General features: G+C 41.6%; 1 protein-coding gene across 10 annotated transcripts in view; it reads right to left on the bottom strand.

Annotated features, from left to right (window-relative positions):
• Window positions 1-26288, bottom strand: part of Brwd1 (bromodomain and WD repeat domain containing 1) — a 90615-nt gene that overhangs the window by 17938 nt on the left and 46389 nt on the right. For 7 of the 10 annotated variants that reach the window (XM_006523113.2, XM_017317170.2, XM_017317169.2 and 4 more), the window contains 16 exons: window positions 25836-26025; window positions 23742-23867; window positions 23559-23666; window positions 21501-21625; window positions 20609-20691; window positions 18151-18262; window positions 17319-17380; window positions 13695-13850; window positions 13377-13497; window positions 11190-11315; window positions 9653-9728; window positions 9393-9434; window positions 7555-7698; window positions 6082-6234; window positions 3683-3849; window positions 1684-1910 (listed from right to left, as the gene is read on the bottom strand). In XM_006523113.2, the coding sequence (XP_006523176.1) occupies window positions 1684-1910; window positions 3683-3849; window positions 6082-6234; window positions 7555-7698; window positions 9393-9434; window positions 9653-9728; window positions 11190-11315; window positions 13377-13497; window positions 13695-13850; window positions 17319-17380; window positions 18151-18262; window positions 20609-20691; window positions 21501-21625; window positions 23559-23666; window positions 23742-23867; window positions 25836-26025 (2018 nt within the window). Of the gene's footprint in view, window positions 1-1683; window positions 1911-3682; window positions 3850-6081; window positions 6235-7554; window positions 7699-9392; window positions 9435-9652; window positions 9729-11189; window positions 11316-13376; window positions 13498-13694; window positions 13851-14688; window positions 15117-17318; window positions 17381-18150; window positions 18263-20608; window positions 20692-21500; window positions 21626-23558; window positions 23667-23741; window positions 23868-25835; window positions 26026-26288 lie in introns of those variants that run through there. The other 3 variants (XM_011246157.3, XM_006523114.4, XM_030249344.1) reach the window with 3 other exon arrangements.

The raw sequence follows: 26288 nt of genomic DNA on the forward strand, positions 1-26288 counted from the left end.
GTACCCACATAAGCAAACACTGTCTTATAACACAAATATCTGAAAATCAATGTATAACTTGTTCTTGGAGAGATGGATCAGTAAGAGAGCACCTGTTGATCTTGCAGAAGATCCAGGTTCAATCCCCACTACTCTCATGGCAGCTGCCCACAACTGCCTATAGTGGATTTGATGACCTCTGTGAGCACTAGGCATCTACATAGTACACATGAATACAGAGAAAATAAAAACACAAAGATTTATTTTCTCTAAATAGATTTATTTATTTACCATGTAAACAACGTTGTGTCAACATGTATGACTAAGGGCCAGAAGAGGGCACCAGATTTCATTATAGATGGGGTTTGAACTCAGGATCCCTAGAAGAACAGCCAGTGCTCTTAGCCTCTGAGCCATCTCTCCAGTCTCACTAAAACTAATTATTGTGCTTTCTGTGACATCAAGAAAGGCTTCCATGCTAGAAGGTACAATCATTTTGGATCCTTCAATCTCAACAGGCAGTTTCAGATCTATAACAATTTCCTGAAAATTCAGCTGTGGTACATTGATCACACTGGGGGAGCAGTGGGGGTAGGGTGGCAGACAGTGAGAGAAAGGAACACTTTAATCAACAAGTAATTGTTTTCATTGCCATACTGGGTGGAATGAGCATCAGACAGTGTACAGAGCTGGTTTCCTATCGACTTGACACACATTTGGGAAAGGGACCTTCCCGATCTATTGATCTGTTTCTCAATAGCATGAACAGTGCTACATGAAATATTTGATATTGCACACATGAAAAGCCATAGGTTATGATACTACATAACTTACTCTCAACACAAAACACAGTGCAATGCAGATGGAACTAGTACCCTCACTGCACAAAGCTATTCAGGACTCCCTTTGTTCATAGTTATCAAAACAGCAACAGCCCAAATGTGGGAAGCCGCCCTCACATTCGCCGTTGCAAGATGGCGCTGACATCCTGTGTTCTAAGTGGTAAACAAATAATCTGCGCATGTGCCAAGGGTAGTTTTCCACCCCATGTGCTCTGCCTTCCCTGTGACGACAACTCGGCCGATGGGCTGCAGCCAATCAAGGAGTAATACGTCCTAGGCGGAGAATAATTCTCCTTAAAAGGGACGGGGTTTCGCCATTCTCCCCTCTTGCTCTCTTGCTTTTGCTCTTGTGCTCTTGCGCTCTGGCTCCTAAAGATGTAAGCAATAGAGCTCTTGCTCTCTTGCTCTCTGGCTCCTGAAGATGTAAGCAATAAAGCTTTGCCGCAGAAGATTCCGGTTTGTTGCGTTCTTCCTGGCCGGTCGTAAGACCCAAAGAGGTGACAACATACTTCTGGGTGTCAGCTCTCAAATGACTATCTGTACTTTTATGGGATCTTTGTCCTTTAAAATATACTTTGTAGCTGGGCCGTGATGCATATGCCTTTAATCCCAGCACCTGGGACACAGGTGGATCTCTGAGTTCAAGGCTAGCCTGATCTACAGAGCAAGTTCTAGGACAGCCAAAGACAGAAACCCTGAATCAAAAGCAAACAAAAAATAAACAAAAATACACTTTGTGAAACACAAATCTTAGCAAATGTTAATCCTGACTAGACCTCAGTGCCAAGGCTGTTTCTAACACAACAGTACTTAGTAGTCTACAAACAAGGATGCTAAAAGATGAGTGCATTCAATTCCTCACCAAACAGCACAGAACCACTCCTGAGTACTTCAGGCCTCTGTCTTCTGACTCTTTCTAAAGATCCTGCAGAGTCTGAAGAGTCCCCAGAAGTAAAGCCTGAAGAGACACCAGCACTTGTCTTGCGGGTTGCAGACAAAGGTACCTTACTTGAGGTAGACTGAGAAGGAGGACACATCAACTGTGGAATTACTTTTGTCTGAGATTTGAACTGCTTCTGCTTGACATTTCTGGCAAAAGTTTAAGCAAGAGAAACAATTATTAATAAAACAGAAAAGTAAATGGCTAGAGAATTACAGGATAAAAGTACGTAATATTGTTTCTTAATGAGAGAAAAATAACACATAAACCAAGTAGTAAAATATGCACAACTAATAGTATTCTGGCATGGATAGTTACTGCAAGTACTTTCTTACTCTAAACTTGACAGTTACAGTCAATTCTGAAGGAATGAACAAATCATCCAATTAAACAGAGAATCTGGTCCCAACAGGAGGGGAAAAAAAAAAGACAGCAAAAAAACTGTTTCAAGAAACAGGACATTAAAACCTTTCCATGTACTCACTGATAAGTGGATATTAGCCCAGAAACTTAGGATACCCAAGATATAAGATACAATTTGCTAAACGCATGAAATTCAAGAAGAACGAAGACCAAAGTGTGCACACTTTGCCCCTTCTTAGAAATGGGAACAAAACACCCATTGAAGGAGTTACAGAGACAAAATTTGGAGCTGTGACGAAAGGATGGACCATCTAGTGATTGCCATATGCAGTGATCCATCCCATAATCAGCTCCCAAACGCTGACACCATTGCATACACTAGCAAGATTTTGCTGAAAGGACCCAGATATAGCTGTCTCTTGTGAGACTATACCGGGGCTTAGCAAAAACCTTTCCAAATTTGACAAATTATACTTAATACCCACAGAAATGGGTAAACTCCCAAGTAATATAAACTCAAGAACTCCTAACCTACTCTCCTCTGGTGGGAGGGAGGAAAGGGCTGGGGCAGGGATGAGGGGAGGGGCAGGGAGGAGGGGAGGGGAAGGGGAAGGGGAAGGGGAAGGGGAAGGGGAAGGGGAAGGGGAAGGGGAGAAGGGATCTTAAAGGCAGCAAAAGGAAAGTAACACACACATAAGAAGAGCACTTCAGCAAGGTCAGTAGACAGCATGGTCGGCACAAGAATTCACTATGCATCAACTCTATTCTTCAGGGCTGCAGAGAGGATGCTCTCCCAGAGGACCCACATGGCAGATCACAACCCTCTGTAACCCTAGGCCCAGGGGATCTGATGCCATTCTAGTTTCCAAGGGCAGGAGATACCAACAGATACACATATATATATGCAGGCAAAACCACTATACATATATATATATATATATATATATATATATATATATATATGTATATATATATATATATATATATAGTAACAATAAGTAAAACCTGAAAAACATTTTTAAAACTACCTTCAGCCAGATGAAGTGGTGAGCACCTTTAATCCCAGCACTTGAGAGGCAGAGGCAGGAGGATCTCTGATTCAAGGTCTACAGAGTGAGTTCCAGGATAGCCAGGGTTACACAGAGAAACCCTGTCTTGAAAAACAAACAATAAAAAGCAAACAAAGAAACCAACAAATCCTTCAATAATGAAGGTAAACTGAAACCACCCCAAGGACACAAAGACAGGTGAGTCTATTGTTGATGTATCTGCCTGCTTTACAGGCATTTTAAAAGAATTCTTCAGACTGAAGCAAGGAAACCCGTGAAAACCATGACAGGACACTCAGACACTTTTATAACTGGACATCACAGTATAAAACGCATCATTCCAGGGTTTCTGTAAGAAACAATGATAATACAAGGTTCTTGATTCTGAACTTAAAGATACGTATATAAAGGTTTGGAATGTAGAGCCATATTCCAAAAATATGAGTTTTTACCACAATTAAAAACATCTTAAGATAAGAGCCAATTACATGCAATGCCACGCCCCTCACCTCCTGCGCCTGTCACCAGGGACAGCACCGTTACAGTTTTGTCGTTGCTTGAATCTTTGGCTTCTACGAAGTTTCTCCTTGAATTTTTGACCAATTTTAAAATCAAAGGAGATTTTCTTCATTTTTTCTTCAAACAAAGCAGACAATCTCAAGGTCATACTATAAATCTACAAGGTAAAAAAAGAAACCCAGAATTACAAAGTCAATCTGTTGCAGGTTTTCACTAATAATAAGAGGTGAGGCACCTGCAATGCGTCAGCCCTGACTTGGAGGAATAGCTTCTTTGCTCCAACTGACTACACATTGATGGCATTGGCAGGATGTGGAGATGGAGACACACACACACACCTTTCAGAAACTAGTGAAGATTACAACTCCACACTCCACAACACTTCTTTTGACATTCTCGGTTAACATTGGTCCCAACCAGCTCCAAAGTACAAATTTCTCCTTAGGCTAATTTGAAAGTTAGTTCTAATACTGCAATTTAGGAAGCAAAGTAGCAGTGTATGTCTGAATCAAGGGAACAAACGCATTTTTACATTAATCTGCTTACAATTTGGTATACCACCTCAATCTAAAATAACAAAAGTATGCCTTCCATCATATACAAGAAAATATATCCTCAACCTCACATATTTCACATAGCCTAGACCCTCAGTCTGTGGCAAAGACGACCTTCAATTCAATTCCTCATCTCCCCACCATCACTTCCTAAGCATTGGGCCTGTAAGCGTGTGCCCTACACAGTTCACCTCGTGCAATGCGGGGAGTGAGCCATGCATGGCAGGCAGGCCAGCCCTCTACCAACTGAGGTACACCCTAGCTCAACAATTCCAATTATCAGATCATTAAAATAACACCAAGCTATGTGATCCAGTTCATACCCACATTAAATGCAGAAGTGAGTGCACAGGTTTAATATTCAAAAGTTCAGTATCAGGCTGAGCAATGCCTCAACCAATAACGTATACCCTTTGAAAGCATGAGGACCTCAAGTTCCAACCCCACAATCAGGGGAGGACGACATAATGGGGACAGACATGGTGGAACAAGCTCCTGATGCCAGGGAGACACAAATTCCTGAGGCTGGCTGGCTAACAAGTCTAGATAGACAACCGGTCGTAACTGGCTTCTCTCCTCCCACTCTGTGGCCTCTGTGAATCAAACTCAGGTTGCCAGACTTGACAGCTAACCAGCACACAGACGCAACAGTAGACTGTTGGCCATGTGTGGCTGTTAGGAGGCACTTCCATCCCGGAAACTTAAGAACGTGACCTAACAGCCTCCTACACGTCTGCCCTGCAGACTCGAGAGTGTTTGCTTCCTAACCCGTCTTTGAAAAGCAAAACAGTAATATTTCTAGTACTGCATAAACTTGTCAGTCATCGAGTTAATAGGGTTATGTGAGCCACTTTACATCTGAAATGTGATGGTCTTGAGCATTGTCACTTTCCGTCTCCTCACTAGTTGTCACTGGAAATTTAGCAACGCATTTGAACTAAAAGTAACAAGATGCTAAACATGACAATGTAAAAAGGGCATGTATGAACACACAATACATAATGAACACAAAAAAGAAAAAAAATTCTTCTTGAAATTCAAAATGAGATTGGATGCTGGCTTTCAGTATTACTATTCAACATTATATAAAAGCACCCTGGGTCTCACTCACTCATGACCCAGTAATGTTAGTGGATACTTCCGGAAATAGGCTACACTTAAAATTCTGAATAGCATGATCTAATCTCATACTATTCTCCCACAATCCATTTGGGAAATGGATTGTCTTATGTCCACAGCATCCATATATATTTGGCAAATGGATTGTCTTATATCCACAGCATCCATATATACTTATATCACACAGCTCACAGCAGTGAAGATTATAGTCATGCAATCTATCATATTACTGTAACTGCTCTACTTACTGGTAGCTATATAAGTAATCTTTCACCATGTCTAATCTATAAATTTAACTTCACTAACTTCATCAGGTATCTCTGGTCACACTTAACATCATGTACATACACACGTATTTAAGAAATGCACATGCGGGCTGAAGAGATGGCTCAGTGGTTAAGAGCACTGGCTACTCTTCCAGAGGTCCTGAGTTCAATCCCCAGCAACCACATGGTGGCTCACAACCATCTGTAATGGGATCTGATGCCCTCTTCTGGTGTGTCTGAAGACAGCTACAGTGTACTTATATAAATGAAATAAATAAGCCTTAAAAAGAAATGCTTATATGCACCGGCAGCAGCTTTGCTCATCCCAGACATCTTGTGTTTATCCAGTTTACTCAGTTATACTTCATGTTTTATCTGCTACTGGCAACTGGAAAAATACACAGTTCACGCACACCTCGTTAGAATTCGGCACAGAAAAGGGTTACCTACCTTTGATCTTTTGTTCGGTGTATATGCCTTTGCATTGCTAAATATCAATCGAATGTCTTTGCAAAACTCCACAGGGCTATCGTAATTCCCAGCTTCTAGAGTTTCCCTTACTGTTCCAAAATCCATTGGCGTATCTATAATATCTCGGTAATCCTGTTTTTAAAAATGACAATTCACATATGAACTTCATGATCTCAAAAAGTAAACACAAAGGGCTGGAGAGACGGCTTAGTAGTTAAGTGCAAGTCCTAGCACCCATACAGTGGCACACAAGCATCTGTAACTTACAATCAAGGGGAACTCAGCAACTCTTCTGGCTTCCATGGGCAACACAAACATGGTACACAGATACAGGAACAAATAAAACACACATAAAATACCCATACACAGAAATGTTTTTAAAGTAAACATAATAAGATCTCTAAGATATTACAAATGACAGAACAGGGAAATAATTGAAAGACTTAAGGATTAATATCTAAAAGATCTACAAAGGCAGCAAAGAATAGTAGGATAGGAAGTATCAAATCTTAAGATTTTATTTTATCTTAATTTATATGTTAGGATATGCGTACAATGCCTAAATTGGGTTTCAGACCATTTTGGAGTAACAAGTTACTTAGAACTGCCAGACAAGGTACAGGGAACCAAACTCTAGTCCTGTGCAAGCGCTCTCAACTGCTCAGCCATCTCTGCAGCCCCACAAATAACAGCAAATGTCAATTCTTTTTTGTTTTGTTTTTCCGAGACAGGGTTTCTCTGTGTAGCCCTGGCTGTCCTGGAACTCACTTTGTAGACCAGGCTGGCCTCGAACTCAGAAATCTGCCTGCCTCTGCCTCCCGAGTGCTGGGATTAAAGGGATCACCACACCCGGCTTTCAAATGTCAATTCTTAATGGTCCTGAAACAAGAATATTTTAATTTCCTGCTTACAGCCATTACTAATCCCAAGACTGCTGTAGCAGATGGTGTTTTTGGTTCTTGGTCATGGGCATCACCCAACTGTCTTGTTGGTTATCTAAGTTATAGTCTTGTTAACTGTTCCAAGTGAGTATGCCTGCATGTCTGTGCCTGTGGAGAGCACAAGAGGACACTGGATCCCCTGGGATTGGAGTTATAGATGGTCACAAGCTACTAAAATGTGGGTGCCAGAAACTTCCGTAAGATCAACCAAAACTTTTTACCCCTGGGCCACCTCTTCTGCTCCAGTAAATTAGTTTTTTTAATGCCTGTGCCTACAGCAATGCTCATGTATGTATCTCCTATTTCACACATGGTTCCTGTGCAACTATGTCTAAATTCTTGAGTTACTATGCCTGTACTGCAACTAGCCTAGTGGGGTAAGATAGAAAATACATTAACATAAGTAAAGGCTTAGTCTAGTCCTCTTACCCTTTAGGGTTTAACCTAACTCTGCAATCCTACTGTTTTCTCCACAACACAAAGCACCAACAGTCAGAGCAAGGAGACTTACTGGGTACTCATCCAAGTCCACGGGCTGTCTAAAGGGCTCCGAGTCCTCACACTGGAAGATGAGGATAAGCAGGGCCTTGCACTGCCTCCTCCAGTCACTCTCAATACAGCCACTGGCTCTACTCCTCCTTTTCCAGTTGTGGACCTGAAAACATATTTGTAGGTTACTTCAGCCTAGGTAGGAAATGGAGAGAGGACATGTACTTTATGGTGTATGGTTTTAAAGAAAAAAAAAAAAAAAAAAAGATTTGGGCCCTTCTGTTTCCTGTATTGTACATAAGTTGTAGCAGTTTTCACCATGTTATCTAGCTGGAAAAAAGACGATTTCTATAAATCCAGTCATGTCTTATGATGTTCGACATGCACTATCGTAAAATGGAAATTATATCAAGATTAGTTATAAGAAGCCAGATGCCATGAGCAGCAGCAAGCACTATCAAACAATCAATTCTGCCAAGTCTCACATCTGTACGTCTTGTTCATAGAAATTAGAAGTGGGAGTAGAAAACTGCCTAGGACCACAGCTTCCTCACATGGGAAAAGTCCACTATAGACAGCAATTAAAGGTAAGGGCACCCAGGCAATGCCTCAAATGTTGGCATTAGCTATATGGAGCAATGTAACCACAAAAAAGATACCAAAGTGTGTCAGAAACTGCAAAAGTTGTCATCTGGTTTGAGTCAAAGTAAACAGAAAGTGTGTGCTGGGAGAGGGGTTTACAATGTGGGAAAGGCAAGAGCTCGCTCTCTCTCTCCTCGGAGATCCTATATGGAATCAGCATCACTTTAGGGAGAGTCATAGCACACTGCTGCTCGACACACACGTACATCTGACTAGTGGAGTCAACTATGTCATTGGCAACAGCAGACACAGCAAACGAATAGACAGGGGGAAACAGGTGGCAGTTCTATTGGAAATGAAGCAACATGAAAATGGAAATCAGACAACATAAATGCATGTCTAACTCTTCAGTGTTAATTAGGACAATCATTGTATAAGAGATCAGGTATTTGATTTGTTTGGCTGCTTGATTTGGTTTTTGAGATTCTTATGATCTACTCCTGGCTGGCCTGGAACTACATATATAAATCAGGTTGGCCTCACAGAGATCTGCCTGCCTCTGCCTCCTAAGTACTGAAACTAAAAATAAAAAGTGTGTGCCACCAGACCCAGATAATGGAGCGTCTAGATGAACTAGGAGTGACGTGTGCTATTGTATGTTACCCATTCTGCTATCAACAGCCTACTCATTAATGTACTGTATTAGTGCCGAAGCTTCTGGTGACACGTCACATTAGAGCTCTCAGTTTCCTAAGTTTACTTCCATGTTGTGACCCTTCTCCCATAAAGCCTCATCTTTTCAACAAATCTCTATTTTAAATAAATAGTTCCATTACCAAATCCTACTAACATTCCCCTAAAAAGATCTCACCATTTTTCTTCATTGTTCCAAGAGGAGCCCTCTCTGAGCCTGGACGTCAGACCACCTGAGGAACGTTCTCACCAGCCCAGCATTCCCTTCACTGACACACAGCCACGAGGGCTGCCTCGTCCTGCCTGCAAGCCGTAGTCACTGTGGTGAATTCACCCGCTGCAGTGACAGCTGCCGCCCTACCTTACAGTTACACACGATGCTGTGAGAGCTCCATTACAACATCAACTATCAACTCAACATTTCTGACGAACCACAACTCAGTGATTTCTATTTCTCTTATAAACCAAACTAAAATACCCAGAATCATCATGTAACTTTTCAAGGCTAGAAACTGTAATCCAGATGAAAATTTGGTTTTGAACAGAGAACATAAAAGCCAAAGATAGCCATGCAGAACAACTTACCTTCCTTCTTCCAGAAGACGTTTTAGGAAGATCACTATCATCCTAGGATAAATCAGAGAGCCTTACTATGGAGGTCTCACCACAGAGCATCATCAGAGCACATGTGTGTCAAGAGACACTGCTTAGCCATGAAACTTTCTATCAACTCCTACCTTCAGAGCAAGCTGGGATATACTATGATGGATGACCTACATTTTCCTACCCCCATTTCTAAATCCATGTTTGAGATCTACATGCCACTATAAAGTTAAACTTCATACCAAATCATCAGCACTGTCGTCCTCATCATTGTCAGAAGTGTTACATAGTTCCGATATATTTGTACAATCTTGATTCCTAAAAGTTACATTTTTCACAATTAATCATATGAAGAATAGCTACTCCTGTCAAGCATTACTTCACACTAAAATACAAATAGCTCCCCAGTCTAGGCATACCCAACTTCACAAAAAAGACAAGATTTTACCCAATCTTCTGTGAAAATAAGAATATATTAGTATTCTAGTTTAGAATAATGACAATTTTGAAATATGTCCAAAGTCAAGTTGATAATACAGAAACAATGACACACTAAGTAGCCTCTCTAGGCTGAACATACACAGCTCTTCCTAGGTATTGCCATAGTAACACTGATACAGCAAATACCAGGAAAGAGAGGAGATTAAGATAGAAGCAAAGAAACAAAGCAAACCCTCACCATGTCAGCAAGTATGCAAAGGAGAGGCGCTGAGGATGCCCAGCACAGAAATGAAACAATAGGCAAGAGTCACATACATGAATTCAGGCTTGCTGGAGAGATGGCTCCTCGGCTAAGAGTACTCACTGCTCTTGCAGAGGAAGTGGGTTCAATTCCCAACACCCGTACAGTGGGCTCACAACCATTTCTAACTCCCAATCCAAGGGATCCAATAATATCCCTCTGCTGGCCTCACCAGGCACCAAGTATACATGGTGCATAATATATATGCAAATAAAACACTACATATGTAAAGTTAACTTAAATGCTTTGCTTTAAATTTTTAAAAATATAAAAGTTAGGGATGAAGAGATGATCAGCTGACCAGCTCAGCTACCACCCAGGCAGAGATCCAGGGCTTAAGAGTTGGCCAACCCCAAAATGTACATCATCGGTGGACTGCTAGAGCCCGTGAAAGGGATGGTCCTGCTGACCATAGGAGAAATGAAGCGATCCAATGAAGAGCCAGTATTCGTGCTGTGGCAGAAGCCAGCAACCTGGAAGCAGACTGCAAGGGAAGATGTGTGGAAAAGGATCACCGTGACACTGCAGCTTCTATGGCAACATGTTCTCTATGGCTTTTATTTTCTTTTGGCTCAAAGGTTGCAAGGGCAGAGGGTGGATACAAGGGACAGAGAGGAGTGGACTGGAGTACATGAAGTGAAATTTAAATCAATTAAATAAAAGTTGGGGGAAAAAAGAGAGAGATGGCTCAGTGGTTTCGTGAGGATCTGGGTTTGAGTCCCGAGAATCATATGGTGGGCAATGATTATCTTTATTTAGCCCTAGTCTCGGAATCCAACACACTCTTAGTCTCCATGGGCCCTTGGCAAGCAAGCAAACACACATACATACAAGCAGGCAAAACACCCATCCATGTAATAAAGAACTAAAAACCAAAACTGGACTGGTCACATTCCTTTAACGAGGTTATAATGACAAGTATGGAAAGAAATGCTGCTTCAGATACAACGGGAAGAACTCAGGCAGTGAAATGGGAAGCTGTACAGCTATTAAAGCACGTCGTCAGTCACGCTTGTCCCGTGTATGAGGTCACTTACTTGATAAACTTCAGAAGCTGGTCAGTTATTTTTTTAGCTGATCTTGCAATTACACTTTCCGGTTCATTAAACGTTCTTGCATTATGCTCTATATATCGGACTTCCCAAATTAATGCAGATAACCGCCTTAAACAGAACAATAACTTATTACTTAAAAAATTAGAATAGCCAAAATCTAGCAATGTGAGCCTATTCAGTGAGTGACAGCATACCTTCTTCAAGACATTATTAGTGCAAGGTTGTAATAAATAATCTAATGTTATCACTAGAACTTACATTGGGCATGAATAGCAAAAACTAATTTAAGTAAACTACCTAAATCATACACACACATATGCATGCACGGTTCTGCACACACTCCACCTCCCTAACAAACAATCTTTCTTTCTTTTTTTTTTCTACCATGCCTATCAGCGCTTTTTGAAGCTGTTAAAATTCAACAGTGGGGCTGGGAAAATGGCTCAGTACATACAATTGCTTCTTGCTGTGCAACCATGAAGTCCTGATTAGATTCTACAACACTCATGTAAAGAAATAACGTAATGTAATGTAAGCATGGCTACAATTGCCTTTAATTCCAGCCCTGAGGTAAAAGACAGACATCCTGAGAGCTCACTACGAAGTCAGCTGACCCAGATCCAGTAGAAACCCAGTATCAGGGAAGTAGTAGAGGGGACCAGAGAAACATATGGGACAGTCTTCCCATGCTCCACCCACCCACTCCTCGCTACAGAACAAATATGCAATGTCAACTTTGAGACAGTTCACTACAAATAGGTTTCTAATTCAAACACTCATATGACTAGATATATACACTATAATTGTGGAATAGTAATAATGTAGAATAGTAATTTCAACAAGTAATGGAATTATAAAAGCTGAAATACCTTCAATTACTATAAAAATCATTACAAATAAGAGATTTTTAAAATTACCAATGATGTAGAAGCCAACAACAAAAAGCTGATATATCTGGGAAGTAATCTTTACTCAAAAGAGCGGGTACAATTATTAACTCATGAAATCTACTTTAAAATGTAGCAGCTAAGATTTTCTTTCTTTTTTTTTTTTTTTTAAATATTTATTTATTATTATATGTAAGTACATTGTAGCTGTCTTCAGACACACCAGAAGAGGGAGTCAGATCTTGTTACGGATGGTTGTGAGCCACCATGTGGTTGCTGGGACTTGAACTCTGGAACTTCGAAAGAGCAGTCGGGTGCTCTTACCCACTAAGCCATCTCACCAGCCCCAGCTAAGATTTTCAATCAAAGAAAGGGGGCAAGATACTAACCATCCCAAATTTGGCTACACCTCAAGATAAGCATTAAGGATTTTGGATCACATTTCTTTTATTTCAAAAAAAGGCATTTATACCACAAAGTAGTATATATATATATAAATATATATATATATATACAGTACCATAAAAATGGATTATATTGTTTCATAAGTTTTTTCCATTTTTCATTCCTGATTAACAATAAAGTTGTAATGAAACTAGAGAGTTCAATGGTTAAGAGCACTTGTTGCTCTTGCAGGAATTCAGTTGCAGAACCCACATGGAGGATAACCACACCACACCACCTTTAAGTCCCTTCCAGGAGGGGAAACTCCCTCTTGGAACCTGCATACACAAAGACACATAAATAAAAAAGAAGCTTAAAAAGTAAAGTTCTGGGCTGGCAAGATAGCTCAGTGGTTACGAGCACCGACTGCTCTTCCAAAGGTCCTGAGTTCAAATCCCAGCAACCACATGGTGGCTCACAACCATCCATAACGAAATCTGATGACCTCTTCTGGAGTGTCTGATAACAGCTACAGTGTACTTACATATAATAAATAAATAAATCTTTAAAAAAAAAAAAGTAAAGTTCTAATCAGTTATGCATAAAAGAAGAATTTCACACACAAAAATAACAGTATTAATGTAATCTTAGTGCGAGCGTGCGCGCACGCACACGCGCGCGCACACACACACACACACACACACAGGAACAAAGCCTGGTGTGTCACCTTATGCCTGACTACTCAAAGACTTGTAACCAGCACCAAAAGACAGGATATTATATTCACCAACATCCAAAGCTCACACAGTAATTATCAGCAACTTGTACATCTTCTTACACTAGTGACTGTGGCCTCAGAGCTCTCTGTGGTATTACTGAAAGGGTTCCCCCAACAAACCTGTAAAATCGATTAACAAGCCTCATTCGAATTGTGTAGAGATCAGTTGGATAAGCCACTACTGTGCAGTACTTGGGATATGTGCACAGATCCACCGGGCCTGCAAACGCTGCTGCTATATCTGTAAGAGAAAAGAAACCTCTAAGGTTTTAAACAGTAAGCTCCTCACCTATAGGTGATATTTAGCTACAAAAACTATTCCAAAGAGAGGGCTCCACTTACTATAACAAACCAAGAGGAATTAAGTAAAGAACGTAACCTCAATTAATTCTTTTACGGAAAACTTAAAAGTCAGGCTTTCAGCCTGAGGCAGCTCACCGAGGTTTAAAAGCTGGTCTATGCCACTGATGATCCGATCACACTCCTCATCTCTTGACCTCTGGCCCCATTCTCCTTCTTGTGGTTTGTAGAGCAATTTCTCTAGCTCATCTGAAGTGACAGAGATACTTGCTCCCAATTCTTCTGGAGGATCAACTATGAGTTCCATTTTAAAGGCAATGAAAGAAGAAAAGGGTGAGTGGGTGGAGTCAACACTCAGTCTATTGGAAAAGCTCACAAAAAAGCCTACTGGCTGCTCTACTGTCAAAAGCAGACTCAAGCTGGGTGGTGATGGATCATGCCTTTAACTCTAGCACTCAGGAGGCAGAGGCAGAGGCAGAGGCAGAGGCAGGTGGATCTCTGTGAGTTCCATAACAGCCTGGTCTATACAGACAAAGTCTCAAAAAACAGAAGAAAAAAAAAGAAGAACTCAAACCTTCAACTTTCTAAGTTCTTCACTGATGTTATGAACTTGCTTGAATTGAGAATGTACCCTGTGAAGTCTGAAAAGACCTACCACACCACCACCACCAAAGGCAACCTTAACCCTAAGGGTGCAGAAAGCAAATCTCTGCCGACAATTTAAACTTCAAAGAGTAATCCCCAAAAGCTCAAGACATGGTCTGGAGACATAGCTCAATTGGTAAAGAGCCTGCCTAGCTCTTTGTGCGTTTCACCCCTAACCCTCATAATACCAGGTGTGACGATGCATACCTGTGACACTAGCAATCAGGGGGGAAAACAGACGGTCAGAAGCCAAAGGCCATCTACAGCTACACAGCAACTTCTACAGCAGCCTGGGCTACATAAGACTGTCCATTAAGCACCCATGAACATACACGCCCTCAATACATAAATGGCTAAAATACACTCTCTCTCAAGACAAAAACTGATAAAATAATTCCACCAGCATAAAGGGCTAATTCCTTTAACTGAATGGAAGCACATAAATAAGAGAAGGGTGGAGACAAAACTACTTAGGGAGAAATTCAAAAATAATTCAAAATATTTATTTTCATTAAATACAAGTTCTAAAACACAGACAAGTAGTGTGTATATAGCCAGATGTGGTAGTGCATACCGTTAATCCCAGGACAGCCAGGGCTACCTTTTGCATAGACAATGATGGTTTTTAAAGTACTAATTAAAGGAGTGGATCATGGTCTGATGAAAAACACTGCAAAAGATTCTAATCTAAAGGATGAATGCAATAGTGCTTATGGCAACTTCCAGAAATATTCAAAATTTTACAATGTGTTTTCTAGAACATCAGCTGTTGATTTCTTTGTGGAAGATGTGAACTTGGCAGCTGTGATCAAGTAGAATGAAATCGTTCTCACTCTTGTTCCAATTCTGGGATGAAAAACCTTAAGGTGTAAATGGTAAACGATCCTATAGGCTTTCTGATTTCCATGTTGCCACCTTCAAGCAACAGAAAAGGATGAAAAGAAAAAAATATTCACTATCATACAACAGCAAGACTTTAGCACTTCTATAATCTACTTCATATCTTGTTGAGCATTTTATTGAACTCAATAAGAAAAGCAGAAGATGTAGGAGAGGCAACATCAGAGTACGTTAGTGTCACTCATTTAGGAGCCACGGGTGACACTCACCAGTCACTGTCACTTCCTGATTGTCTAATTCCTAGGAATTAGACCTCAGTGGCTTGTAAAAACCTGTCATCTAGGTACAGGAAATCTGGCACCCTCTTCTGGCCTGAGGATGCTAGCACCACACAACCACACAATAAATGTGTTAAAATTATCTCACACACAAAAAAGCTTAACTAAGAGAAAAGCAAAACTGAAGTACATGCCAGGAAATAACTGATAACTGTCCTGTAATTAGAAGAGTCAGGGCCACAGAAGGCAGAGGAAAACGGTAAGAGCAAAGGCTAAAATTATGGCAACAATTACAGGCGGGACAGTCCAGGCACAGTAAGACAGGACAAATGGAAGCAGGCCCTACATTACTGCTGTGCCAGTGATGACTCTGACTTTAACAGCTCTGACCAAGCAGATAAAATGACTGAACAATTCTTTGTAACACTTGTGAGTCTGAAATTATTTAAAAACAAAGATTTTATAAGTACATTAAGACAGTGATAACAAAACTATATGTTAAGAAAATTACGACGAATTGTGGACACTCGGGGACATTCTTGAATATGACAATGGAAAAAAAGTCTTTGACTAGAAGCAGTCACCTGCTACTGTAAGCTATGCTTCTATGACAGTTAGCGTCATGCTGCTTCTGTACGCTGACAACTGTCAACGTGAGCCAGCAGCCTTAGTATAAAGGACTAGAGCTTACACAGTACTGTCACTGGCTCTGAATATACCTCACTGAAAAGCAGGTGCTAAGTGGCACTTAGGAAAGCTGGCCACAGAATGAGAATCCGATTACTTTAGAGATGTTATATATATTAAAGTCTTCAGGACTCCTTTGAAGAAGTGACACTGACGTCATCACCATCAGGGTGAGAAGGACAGAGCTGACACTGGACACTAAGTGCTGGGAGGGACATGGTTTACTGCTCTTGCTATCTGAACATACAGTAGATAGAATGTCTTCTCAGACAGGACACACAAACGTAAGTCACTAAACTCAAAACAACATCACACATACAGTAAAATGTCTTCTCAGACCAGTACACACGAGCATAAGTCACTAAACTCAAAAGAACATCACAAGCCAGGTGTGGTGGGGCACGCCTTTAGTCTCAGCACCCAGGAGGCAGAGGCAGACAGATCTCTGTGAGGTCGAGGCCAGCCTGGTCTACAAAGCCACGTCCAGGATAGCCAGGGATCTGTTATAGAGACAAATCCTGCCTTGAAAAACAAAACAAAAAGAATTTATTTATCACAAGGACAATTACTAATGGTTTCATGTTATTAAAAATGGTGAGGTTTTGGAATGACAGATATCCTTGTTAAATTAGGTAAGTATTAATAATTAAGGTAGTGACAAAATGCCAACAGTAGCTATTCTGCACCACTGAAAAGGCAGAGCAGGAACAACGCAACACAGCCTTCAGAAGGGGCAGCGGACGTCAGAAAACCTGACCAGAGCAAAGGAAATGAACGCAGCTGACACCAGGTCCTTGCAGAAGTAGGGGAAAGACAGGCAGTGCTGGACAAGGGACAGCATTTCAAGATACAATGCAAGAACACAGGTGGGGGCTGGTGAGATGGCTCAGTGGGTAAGAGCACCCGACTGCTCTTCCGAAGGTCCAGAGTTCAAATCCCAGCAACCACATGGTGGCTCACAACCATCCATAACAAGATCTGACTCCCTCTTCTGGTGTGTCTGAAGACAGCTACAGTGTACATACATATAATAAATAAATAAATCTTTAAAAAAAAAAAAAAAGAACACAGGTGGGTGGGCAGAGCATGAGTGTGAGTAAAGAGCAGACACATGTGGCCCAGGTAAAGTGGTCATGTGACAGCTGATGCTAAGATATGCACCGTACAGATGCTAATACCAAAAGGAACCAAGACAAATAGGCAACCAACTGTTTTCTTCTAGCCAAGTTCTGAGATTGTGACTGACAGCTTCAGGAGATTTATGGACAGTCACAAGCATGCCCTACTACACACAGTTATGACAAGTGCATACCATTGTCAGGAATCGGTTCCATGTCCCAAGGGCTAAGCTTTTCAGTCTCGGTGTTGTCCCACCTGTTTAACAAAAACAAAGGAAGCACTGGTTAACCTTCCCCCAAAACAAACTACAGAACAGCAAGGCACCAGATACAGAGAAATATGGAAGTTAGCAGTCTCAGTGCAGTCAGTACATTTACAACATCTATAACAAGAAGGATTGAGAAAGATAAAACAAAATCAAAGTGCTGCCAGTCTGCTGGTACACAGCATGAATATCAGCACTCGGGAGGCAGAGTGCCAGGACAGCCAGGACTACTTAAAAAAATATCTACAAAACACAAAAGCCAAGACCCAAACCCAAACCCACAAAGTGAAAAAGCTTACACAAGAGCTAAAGAGGTTGCTCTTCCAGAGGACAAAGACTTAATTCCCAGCTCCCACATTACAGCTCACAACTTTCTGTAACTCCAACTGGCCTCCAAGGGCACCAAACAAAATGGTGCATACATATGGTGCATGCAGGCAAAATACCCACACACATAAAAATAAATTATTACAATATTTTGTAAGGTTTATGAAAATATCAGAACGTCTATGAGACCTTTCCTCAGAGATATAAAAATACACAAGACACTGTGGAAGTGAGAATATCAGCCAGCCAACAAAACAGTAAAGGTTTTCTGAATGTTACTAATGACACAGTATCAACGCTGAGCTGTGACTGACTCAGGAATATTAGACGTTCTGGAGCTCAGACTGAGTCAATGGCTTAAAATGACCCTGGACTAAAGCATGTTAGTTATGTAGTGATCTGCGAGGGTAAACAACATTTTCTGTATACAAACCTAACAATGTAACACTGGAAGTGACTGTCAGGATACTGGGGTTGATACGGTTCTTGACTCAACACGGTTCCAAACCACCAAGCATCATCAATTATAGATCGAAATCTGTCACCTATAAGATAAATGATCAAGTCTGAGGCATGCATGTGCAAACGTTATTATACCTTTTACCTATGAAATACCACAATACACAAGAACAGAGATCAAGCACAAAGATTAAGAAAAACCAAACTTCTCAGGGTTGAGGGTGTATCTCAGAGGGTGCCGAGGCGAGGGGAGAGAGTGGCGCCACCTCACCTCACTGCTGTGTGTGGATGATTATAGCCCCCTTATACTTACTTGTCTCTACAAACACAACATCAAGTGTACTCTAAATCCTTCAAAAATACAGGAGAAGCAACTGGGGTCTGGGGCCAGTGAAAAGGGTTAGCGGATGAAGGCAGCACTTGGCTCCATCCTGAAGCCCTGAGCTCAATCTCCAGGGACTCAGGCATGGCCTTCCAAAGTCCTGTGACCTTACTAGAACCCACTTACAAGCTCAAAATGAGTAAATTTTAAAAGAAAAAGTTAAAAATCAAGTCTGAAAGTACTCTCAACCATTAAAAATGTATTATTATTTAAAAGAACTACATAGCCACTAATCAATACTACTGTTTACAGTAACTCAACAGTAAGAAAGCCAATCTTTCTAATAGGCTTTCGCAGAGGTTCCTCTACAAATCAAACAAAGGGTAAAACGGATCTGGGGTATAGCTCTGCATCCTACCATGACCCACCTCTACCACCACACACCCACTAAGCACAGTTATTAGCCTGCAGGAGTGGCTCAAGACTGTAAGGATTTAAATGTATCCTACAACAACAGTGAATCCTGACTGGAATTCAGTCAATAAAATTCCACCCACTTACACACATGCCTTGCACACATAACACAGTGAGTGCTTTATATAAATAGCAAAGAAAGGCACTCACATCCAGCTACCTGACGACTCTGTGAGTTCCAGGCCAGCTACGGCCACAGTAAGACCCTGCCTCAAAAGCCAACTTTTTAAAAACAATTAAACAATAGAAATAGGATAATAGCGTGCTGTCGAGCTGAGAGCAATCAACTTCCTCTAGACATACATACGGACTATGGGGAAAACTACTAGGTTACAGAGGAAAGCAAAGCATACAGTGTACATGTGGTGCAACATGGGGTCAGGGCAACTTTCAGGTATCACACGCTCTACATATCATGTGGATCCTAGGATCGGGCTCCAGCTATCAGGCTGAGATATGAGGGGACAGGGGGACCATCTACACCATCATGCTGATCAAATGTTTGTAGTTATTTTTGTTTTTAATTTTTAAAAACCAGAACAGAGGTGGGGTGTGGGGTGAACCCATAAACAAAAAACATGCATGTAGATGCCCAGGGGAAAGGAGGGTGTCAAATCCCCTGGAGATGAAGGTACAGGACGTCACGAGCTGCCTGACATGGGGTTTGGAATTCAACTCCATTCCTCTGCAGGAGGAACAAGTGTCTGTTCCTGATAAACCATCTTTCTGCCTGTCTGCTTCCTAAAGGACCAGCTCCTCAAGGCCCATCACTTAACTCTAGTTTGTTTGGTCAACAGTAAAATGCTGTGGCGCTCCACAACGTTTTTTCCAAGGCAAAAAAAAAAAAAAAAAAAATTCTGTGTAAACCTGACTCTTCAGGAACCTGCTCTGTAGACCAAGCCGATCTCAGACTCAGAGATCCACCTGCATCTGCCTCCCAAGTGCTGAGATTGAGGGTGTGGGCTCCACCACCATCCAGCTTACACCACAATATTTTTTGTATTAAATTTGGAATTATTTTTTAACCATCAGATTATTTTAGATGGCTTTAAATATTTTAAATTTAAGGTGGTTCTCAACCTTCCAAAAACTATATAATACTTTAATACAGTTCATATCTTCATATTGTGGAGGGCCCAACCATAAGATTATTTCTGTTTCTACTTCAAATTTTGCTACTGTAATGAAATGTAAATATTTGTTCCGAAGGTCCGGAGTTCAAGTCCCAGCAACCACATGGTGGCTCACAACCATCTGTAACGAAATCTGATGCCCTCTTCTGGAGTGTCTGAAGATGGCTACAGTGTACTTACATATAATAAATAAATAAAACTTAAAAGAAAAAAAAACAATGTAAATATTTGATATGGAACCCCAGTGAAAGAGCCATTCATCCCCCAGAGGGGTCACAATCTTAGCAGAAGCAATATTATTAGCTAAGAAGTCTACATGGAATAGGTATCAGCTAACACAAATACTAAGCTGATATATTTAAAGGTTATTTATGCTTCTAGAAATTGTTTACATAAACCATAAATCAAAGTACTCTATGCAAACAGCAGCTCAATGGCTTTTAAGACTATATACAATTCAGTAAGAACAGGCTTACAAGGCCACTCAGTAAGGACACACTTACAAGGCTGCCAGTTTCTCTGTCTTGCTTCATCATAAAATTGGCGCAACACAAGAAAATCAATAACATCTGGCATGTCATGATATCTAAAAGAAAAATTTAAAAATTACCACAGTAGAAAGCAGCAATCCTCGAAAGGCACTGGTACTATCTGCCCTCTTCAACCCCTGTGTACATGTGCACAGAATAGGTGGAGGTCAGGGGACCCTGAATGCCATCCACCTTGTTCTTTTGAGATAGGCTGTGCCAGTGATCTGGAGCTTGCCCAGCAGGTGGGGCTGGCAAGCCAGTGAGTACCAAGGTATTCACCCATCTTTCTGCCCAGCATTGGTTCAACTCAGACTTTTCTCAGCTGAGCCATCTTCCCAGGCACATCTAACAAATCCATACCTGATAAAGAGTGCTACAGGACTCCTTTAGTATAAGTGTCTTTAGGCAATATAAGGACCTGAGTTCAGACTGCCAAGGTCCACACAGAAGTCAGATGTACATGCTAGGAAAGCAGAGACAGCCAGAGAGGTTCCTGGTGGGCCAGCCTAACCAAATAGTGAACTCCATGTTTAGTGGGAGACCCTGTCTTCACTTCTAGTCTTCAAAACAGCACACATGCAATGTGCACTCAATTGGGGTCAGCAGACGTAACACTCAACAGTCACATGTGACAGGAGCCACCGTGTGACAAACTTCCTGCAAAGGCTCTCATCCCCTACCTATGTGAACACTGTGAAGAACCACCCAAGCAGCAGACTCCCTGCCTAAGTGTCACCTGGACAGCCTGTGCAGTGATCCTCATGCAGGAGGCAGCTAAAGGAAGAGCTTACTGACAAACAAGGTGTAAGCTCTTCATCTAACCATTCAGTAGAAATGGTATCTATCTATATGCAGAAATACATACCTAATAGAGAAAGATTTATCCGTCAGTCTGCCAGTCGCTGGATCTATAAATGCTAGTTTGAGGCAACAAAGTGTAGGTGGTCCAACCTCATACCTTAGTCCAACAATTTTGACCAGTTCTTGATCCTGTAAAAGACATTTATTTAAAAATGTTTTTAAAGCAATTTGTCAATTCTGTAATTCTCTATGTACCACTACTGGACTAAGCCAATTACTACCTTGGATTCCAAACACTACATGTAATTAGCCATTGGCTGCCACCATTCCTCCTAATCTCCAGGGTGGTATCTTATACAGAAACCTGCACACTAAGCAGTCAGTGTGCTCACTAGAAAACGTCACAGAAGAGTGAGGCATTCCAGAGTGGTGAAGGACCAGTATGAAATAAGCAGTTACCAATCTGACATTTTCTTGTCTTTGTGCTTCCATTTATTTATGTGTGTGTATCCATGTGCCAAAGCATCCACATAAAGCCCAGCAGTGCGTGTAGGAGTGGACTCTCTCATGCCACCACATGAGAAATGGGGACCGAATTCAGACCCTCAGGCTTGGCGAGACGCTCTCTCACCCACCCTCCCTTAGATTTTATCCCTTCTCTGAATAAACATCTTTATGTAATTTTGTGTTACACAACAGGATTTTGCTGATAACTTGTTTTTTTTTTTCCCCAATTTTTATGTTTTGCCTGTATGTATATCTGTGAGGGTGTTAGATCTTGGAGTTACAGACAGTTGTGAGCTACCGTGTTTGCTGGGAATTGAACCTGGATCCTGTGGAAGAGAAGTCAGTACTCTTAACTGCTGAGACATCTCCTGCCCTGAAAATATCATATTTTAAGTATTAATTTCATGGCCTTGTTTCTGTGACTTTGGTTTCCTGTCTACTTTACTATGTACTACGAATACATCCTCATATGTGGGTTTAGTATTTGCATATTTGTCATTATGCCATTTAGAAGCATAAAGTTCACACGGTGAGACAGCTTCATTTGCCGCGGTGTTATCTGTGTGCATGTTGCTAAAAAGGTGGAGTCGTCCCTCGGTGCTACTCATGCCTGTCGAGCGTCGTTCTCGTGTGTGGTTCCTGTGACAGTTGCTATTGATAACAGCCTCTAAGGAGAGGTTTCTAAAGTGCTGACTCGCGTTCCTTAGCACAAGGATCCCATGATGTACATGTTTTAGGGGAAAATGTGGGTTCTTAGAAGCTTCACTTAGATAATGCCTATGGTAGCTGTGAGTGAGCTAAAGGTTACAAATTGAGATTTATATATTTTCCAACATTGCTTTCTCTCTGTCATTTTCCTTATCTAACACTGTCTCTATAGCTCAGGCTGGCCTTGAACTTCCCCTTCCTGTACCCTCTAAATGGCTTGGATGGCAAGTGTGCTCAACAAGTTCTGGATTTAGGCTGTTTTGAAATCTTATGTCTTTCTGTCCTGCTGTCACCAGGCATACGTGTGACACACAGATACATCAAAGTATATAAAATAAAAATAAATTTAATTTTTTTTACATTTTCTACCTTACTATATATAAAAGCATCAAAATAGAGAAACTGCTGATATCCTGGTGATTTTCTGTCTATAGATCACATTTCCCTCTCATCACACAGTAAGTTCTACACTTCAACAACAGACAATGCAGAAATGCAGCACAGCTTAACTTGGCCACTATGATAAGGCATGTGGATCCCATGTCACTCTGTGTGCAAGATCACAGGAACTGCCTTCTTCATGCATTTATGAGCTTTCTACTTCTCGTCTAAGATATCAGAAATAAAACTGGCTACAAAGGCCTGAAAACCATTTACCTTGAACTCTATTGCCAATTACACCCCCAGGAAGCATGCATGGACCACACAACCACCTCATCGAATGTTTGAATGACAGATCAAAATGTTTGCTATTTGTGTATCACACAACGAGATATTACATAGAGCTTGGAAAGTAGCATCCCTCCATTTATGACGTGTGGGTGGCTCTCCTTTCCGGCTCTTACAACCATCTGTCCCCTTTGTTAAAGTTCTGTTGCACCAGATCTGGACGTTAGCATTGACCTACCCTAAGATCCATTTTCCTCCATGGCTCCTTGTGAGGATTTAGTTCATAAATGTTATTTCTTCTGACAGCTTCAATATAAGCTTCATGACCCTGACGGAAGTACATCACCTGCAAAGGGAAGGTGTGTTTACTAGGAAGCCATTGAGCTTTCATGTGCACGACCCTGAAAGTTTCTGCCCTCACCTCATCACCCATCTGAGGAACAAAGGGAGACTTCCGAAGTGTGGTGTCCGTTATCCACACAGGAGGGTGAAACTCATATAGGTGTTCCATATTTGCAAGTTCTGCTGGAGTCATCCTTCGTAAACTCTGCCAGGAAGAAGACAATACAGCTTGGTAGAAAAGAGGCAACATATATGCTGTTTACTTCAACTATTCAGAGTAGTTTTATTTGGATCAATACACACAGTATTTATTGCTTTAAAAAAGATTTTAAATGCATCTGGATCCAATCCTCCTGTTCCCTGCAGCTTCTACAATCACTGTGGAGGTACCCAGCCCCAGCCCAGCACTCCCTCATGCCAGCGTCCTTTGTCCCACTAGAGGAGCTACCTTCTGAGCATCTTCTAGGCATGAGCCACTCTGTCAAGACTGTAAGTCTGAACGCAGTCTAGTAATAATTAAATCTCCTTTCGTGTCTATGTTTTTTATTTTAATTTGTTGATTGCATGTGTGCACGCACACACTTCCAAGTTCCAAGCTCAAGCTGTCAGACTAGGTGCCTAACACTCTTACCTGTTTATTTTAGTATTCCGAGACAGGTTTTGTTTATCCCCAAATAGCCTCTAACTCAGTATGTGGCTAAGCATGACAAACTGCTCGTTTGCCTGCCTTCCCCCGACTGCTGAGACTACAGATGAGGAAGAGCATGCCTGCCGTACGTGGTGCTAGAGATGGAACCTAGGCTTCATGAATGCTAGGTAAACAAGAAACCAACTGAACCAACACCACCATCCCCAGGCCTACAGGCCGTCTTCTATTGGCCTGAGGTTTTTCAACATATGTTCTCCACATGTGCTGCTTACTCCTCTTCCGCTCAGGGACATTCAGTGAGTCACTCTGCAAGGATGCCGCTTGAGCCATGTGAGAAGCAGTGCAGTGTACCCCTTGCTTTACTGTTGAGCCAGCGGCTCTGTGGGAAGTAGGACAGCATGCTACACACCTGCTGTAAGAACACTGAACAAAGGAGCTAGCTGCAGGGAGAGGCACATGAGACAAGGAGTTAAGAGCGACAGCCAAAGTCACATGACTAAGCTTCGGAAGAGGATGGAGCTCTAAGGAGGACTTGGATATAGCCACCATCAGACCTGTGACACAGGACCAGAGAACCTACATTTCTGACCCACCCAAGCAAGAAATGAGAAATGCTTCTTCTTACACCTAAGTATCAGGGAACCTGACAACACAAGACAAATGAAAAAGCCTTGGGAGCTTTGAATAGCAGCAGCAGCAGGAAACAATTCCTACTGGCACATAATAAAGAAAGCAGGGCTGCATTCACAGGAAAACATTAAGATAAAAAATAGAAAACAAATGTGGAAACAAGAGTCGAGTGGGGGTGGGGCACACCTTTAACCCCAGCACTCTGAGGTAGAGACTAAAGCTACACAGAGAAAAAAAGGAACCCTGTTATTGCTGCTGCTGCTGCTGCCCCTGCTGCTATTGGTTTGTTTGGGTTTTGTTTGGGGTTTTTTTGTGTTTGTTTGTTTTTGGGGGGAGGAATTCCAAAACCCCCTTTTCTCTTGTCAGCAAATTCAGAACAGTAGGACCTTCTGTCTAACTCCTTTGCAACAGATCCCCTAAAAACCCACTTCTGAGAGACACCAATAATTACAAAAAGGAAACCCTTAAGAACATCTGTTTATACAAATAAAACTCAAGAAACGTTGAACTGGAAGAGCCATCCAGGCTGGAGCAGTGCAGCAGTGGAGACATGGTCTCATGGATACAGTAAGGGGGCTCTGAGGAGAGCAATCTACAAAGTCATGGCTGTGCAGCACCACACATTGTGCTGAAGATCTATGTGCACAGAGTGAGGTTTGAGGTCCTGGATTCAATATCTAAATAAAGAGAAAAGAAAACTAGAGAAAAAGCCACGAAATGCAAGCATACATATGCACATGAAAGAAAGAAGGAAGGAAGGAAGGAAGGAAAGAAAGAGAGAGAGAGAGAGAGAGAGAGAGAGAGAGAGAAAGAATCAGAAAAGCAAAAAACCTAGATGTAGAAAACACTGCATAAAAGTAGAGGCACACCTTTTTCTTGGTTTGTTTTTCTTACCTCCCTCTTAGGCTTGCTTTCTTTCCTTCTTTTCCGCCTTCGTTTAGGAGGTGATATGTTCTCCATGGACATTTCGTCCTCTGAAGTACTGCAGAATCGAGTTACTCGACGACGACATGACATCCTGAGAGGAGGCTGCAAGTTGATCCCCGTGTCAGCTGTCCAATCAGAATACTGAGATGAAGAGTCACTGCAAGAGGAGAATGCTTTAAATTTCATGGTAACAGCGAGTTCCAAATAGAACCCCAGAGGAATAAGAGGGTGAACATGGAGAGAGAAAGATGAGAGCTTCGGCTTAACTTGAACATCCTTCTTATACTACCAGCTAAGACCCACAGGTTACAGATCATGACAAAGATGGAGAAAGAAATCTTCCCCAGGGCTGAAAACACAGCTCAGCTCAAGGTGAGAGAGAGCATCAGCTGCTCTTCCAGGGCTGGGCCACAACTGTCA

Source organism: Mus musculus, chromosome 16, assembly GCF_000001635.26.
Source record: "Mus musculus strain C57BL/6J chromosome 16, GRCm38.p6 C57BL/6J".
NCBI lineage: Eukaryota > Metazoa > Chordata > Mammalia > Rodentia > Muridae > Mus > Mus musculus.